The 3,766-nt window shown below is 66.8% G+C and overlaps 1 protein-coding gene across 1 annotated transcript in view; it reads left to right on the top strand.

The window, feature by feature from the left end:
• AP3D1 (adaptor related protein complex 3 subunit delta 1) overlaps positions 1-3,766 on the top strand; it is a 40,917-nt gene that overhangs the window by 23,328 nt on the left and 13,823 nt on the right. Inside the window, exons 14-20 of the mRNA XM_023733323.1 lie at positions 336-567; positions 756-901; positions 1,324-1,465; positions 2,362-2,433; positions 2,633-2,708; positions 2,886-3,085; positions 3,514-3,587. Coding sequence (XP_023589091.1) covers positions 336-567; positions 756-901; positions 1,324-1,465; positions 2,362-2,433; positions 2,633-2,708; positions 2,886-3,085; positions 3,514-3,587 — 942 coding nt within the window. The remainder of the gene's footprint in view (positions 1-335; positions 568-755; positions 902-1,323; positions 1,466-2,361; positions 2,434-2,632; positions 2,709-2,885; positions 3,086-3,513; positions 3,588-3,766) is intronic.

Raw genomic sequence — 3,766 nt, 5'->3', positions numbered from 1 at the left:
GGTGGGCGGGCGGAGAGTTCTCCGAGCGAGTGGGGTCCCCGGTGGGCGGGCGGAGAGTTCTCCGAGCGAGTGGGGTCCCCGGTGGGTGCGCAGGGAGTTCTCTGAGTGAGTGGCCCTGGGTGGGCGGGCGGGGGGTTCTCCCAGTGAGTGGCCCAGGTGAAATCTCTGGCGTCTCTTCCTTGTGTGTCCTCCATGTGGGCCTGGCAGGACGTCTGTGTGTCCTGATGTCCTCTCAGTCCCGTTTCTCACCCTGGAGCTGGTTGAGGCATGAGTGGGGCTCCGCGAGACGTGGGGTGAGGTCGTTCCAGCCGGGCTCACGTGCCCTTTGTCTGCAGGCACCTGCAGGAGCCCCAGCAGACGCTGGAGGCAATGCTGCGGCCCAAGGCAACCACGCTGCCCGGCCACATCCAGGCGGTGTACGTGCAGAACGTGGTCAAGCTGTACGCGTCCATCCTGCAGCAGCGGGAGCAGGCCGCTGAGCACGAGGCCGCCCAGGCTGCCACCCAGCTCCTGGTGGACAGGCTGCCCCAGTTCGTGCAGAGCGCTGACCTGGAGGTCCAGGAGCGGGTGAGGTGGTAGTACGGGGAGGCCGGCAGCTGCGGTGGGGAACCGTGTGTGGGGTGGTGACCGACAGGCACGGCGCTCCAGCAGTGTTCATACCAGCTGCTGTTTGTCTTCAGGGCTGGGCAGTTCCCTGGTGCCCGAGTCCCCTGGGTGGGGGGCCTCCTGCTCACTGGTGCCCCCTGCCCCTGCAGGCGTCCTGCGTCCTACAGTTGGTCAAGTACATTCAGAAGCTCCAGGCCAAGGACGTGCCAGTGGCAGAGGAAGTGAGCGCCCTCTTTGCTGGGGAGCTGAACCCAGTGGCCCCCAAGGCCCAGAAGAAGGTCCCCATTCCTGAGGGGTGAGCCTGTGTGGCTGGGCGGGGACTTCACTCAGGGCCCCTGGCCCCCCAGGTGAGGCTGGAGACGAGAGGCCCTGAGCCCTGTCCTCTGAGCTGCTGGGCACACGGCATGGCGTCAGGTGGGACGGGCTGTCCGGGCTCTTTGCTCACCCTGGGGGCTGGACGCTCCCCCGGCTGACTGCGTCCCAGCCCGGCCCCTGAGCCTGCGCTGCCCTGGGAGCAGGTCTGAGCGGCCCTCAGCGTGCAACACAGGGTGAAGGGGCATCAGCACTGAACTTGGGCCCCGGCTGGCGGCCTCGGGCGGGCTGCTGGTCCCCCAAGACTCGGTGTCCTCTGAGGGGTCACGGTAGGCCCGACGGTGCTGTGCGCCTGGAGCCTCATGGCGGGCCGGTGCCCGAGTGAGACCGGCCCCTGTCCTGCAGCCTGGACCTGGACGCCTGGATCAACGAGCCGCCCTCCGACAGCGAGTCCGAGGACGAGGCGCCCAAGGCCATCTTCCACGACGATGAGCAGAAGCCCACGCGGCACCGGCAGCCTGAGGCCGACGAGGAGGAGCTGGCCCGGGTGAGCGTCGTGGGCGGGTGCTTCTTCTGAACCGCGTCTCGCATCCTCTGCCGGGTTCAGGAGGGGCGGTCAGGTCTGAGGCCCTGTGTTGTAGCCCGGGCTACAGAAACGAGCCTTGCGGCCGTGGGCGCAGCCATCGGGGACTCTGTCCGTGGGGGTGTGTCTTCCAGGGCGCACTCAGCAGGCAGTTGGTGTTTGGAAGGCATGTCTTCTGGGGAGCGCTCAGCAGGTGTTCGGTGTTTGGGGGGGTGTTCTCCAGGGAGCGCTCAGCAGGCGTTTGTTCAGTGTTTGTGCTGGGGTGGAAGCGCGGGATTGAGCTGTGTCTCTGTACAGTCTCTGTTGAGATGTGGAGTGGGTGCCTTGAAATCCAGTAGCTTCCCTAGAGGGTGGCCCTGAGGGCGGTCCTGGGCTTGCCCTTTCTGCGCCACTACCCTGCCCTTGTGCCGGGTGCAGGCTGCCACAAGACTTTACCAAAAACAGGCCACGTCCAAACATTGTCAAACGTGTAAAGATTAAAGAAGGGGCCCCCTGCGTCCCTCTGCCCAGAGTTGAGAACTTTCTGTCCCCTCACTGGTCTCGCCAGACGGCCCAGCGCCCTCCAGGCTGAGCTTTCGGGCAGTGTGACCTGTGGTCAGCCTGGCTCAGGAGGCGAAGACCCGTCAGGCCCCGGCTCTGTCTTGGGAGCAGAGCAGCCTGGCTGGTCTCCAGCGCTTCTGGCCTGGTTTGGGGCTCTCAGACTAGCTGCGTGTCCTATACCCGCTGTAACCTCCTGCCTGGCACGGGCTGAGGAGCTGCGGGGGTGCCTGGGGCAGCACGGGGCCCGCCCCCCTGGTCCAGTGAGTCAGGTGAGCGTTCACTGATGGGAACGTGGCCCCCCCGCCCCCGTCCCCCCGCAGCGCCGGGAAGCCCGGAAGCAGGAGCAGGCCAACAACCCGTTTTACATCAAGAGCTCGCCGTCCCCCCAGAAGGTAAGGCGCGCACATGCGGCTCCGGGGCCCCTCCCCGCACGCCCCCAGGGGTGAGTGCCTGCTGTGGGGGTGTTAGTGGACCCAGGGGCTCGGGCGCAGCAGCTGGCTGTCCCAGCGGGTGCTTCCTGGTCTCGCAGCGCATGCCCTGCGGCCTGTCCCGCGATGGCCCTCCAGTAACGCCCTGGACTTTGCCCCGCAGCGGTACCAGGACACACCTGGTGTGGAGCACATCCCCGTGGTCCAGATTGACCTCTCGGTCCCCTTGAAGGTCCCAGGCAAGTGTCTCGATGGGGATTGCGTGTCATGTCCTGGCAGGGACTGCCAATGCGCCCCCTTCCCCTCACCCACAGCAGGGCGGCGGGCCAGCCGGGTGTCACGGCTGCACTCAGCGTGGCAGGGCCATCCCCGTCCGCCCGGCCCGCCAGCCCCAGGCTGAGCACACCCCCCCACAGGGATGCCCGCGTCAGACCAGTACGTGAAGCTGGAGCAGGAGCGGCGGCACCAGCAGCGGCTGGAGAAGAAGCGGAAGAAGCAGAGGAAGGAGAAGCAGCGCGAGGGCCGGCGTCGGCGCCACAGCTCGCTGCACACGGAGAGCGATGAGGACATTGCCCCTGCCCAGCAGGTGGACATCATCACCGAGGAGATGCCTGAGGTACCGTCTGCCCTGGGGCCCGGGGTGCGTGGGACGGGGCGCTGCCCAGGAGCCTGGGGGAACCGTGCCTGTGTCTGCATTCCAGGAGGGGTGGCCACCCCCGCTGTGCCCCTCACTGTGGCCCCTGAGCCCCGACTCCCCAAGAGGCCCCCGACTTCCCGTGAGGGCTCTGTGTGCGCTCATGATGTGGCTGAACCCTGGCAGGTGGGCGTGGGTGGAGTTGGGGTTCCCAGACCAAGGCTCCTCTGTTCACAGCCAGGATATCCTTCTCCGGTGGGGCCCTGGGACAACCAACCCCGACTGAACATGCCCCCTACAGGGTGAGCCCCCTATAGTGGGGGTGGGGCCGCATGGCCCCTTTAGTAAGGTTTTGGTCAAGTTACCAGTGAACCCTGACGCTGGGCCCCCTTCTACCCCCATTCCTTCAGAATGCTCTGCCCAGTGACGAAGATGACAAAGACCCCAATGACCCCTACAGGGCCCTGGACATTGATCTGGACAAGTGAGTCAGGGGCCAGTGGCGGGTGCTTTGGGGTATGCCTGGGTGAGGACAGAGCTGGGCCTGAGGGCTCCTCACAGACCAACGGACAGGCTGCCCCTCACGGCGCCGGGCTGGGCCTGGGGGCCCCTCAGACAGACAGAGACAGGCTGCCCCTCACGGCGCCGGGCTGGGCCTGGGGG

This window comes from Trichechus manatus, unplaced genomic scaffold, assembly GCF_000243295.1.
Source record: "Trichechus manatus latirostris isolate Lorelei unplaced genomic scaffold, TriManLat1.0 scaffold00057, whole genome shotgun sequence".
In the NCBI taxonomy this organism is placed as follows: domain Eukaryota; kingdom Metazoa; phylum Chordata; class Mammalia; order Sirenia; family Trichechidae; genus Trichechus; species Trichechus manatus.
Note: the sequence above shows the minus strand (reverse complement) of the source record. Positions and strands in the feature narration are given on the sequence as shown.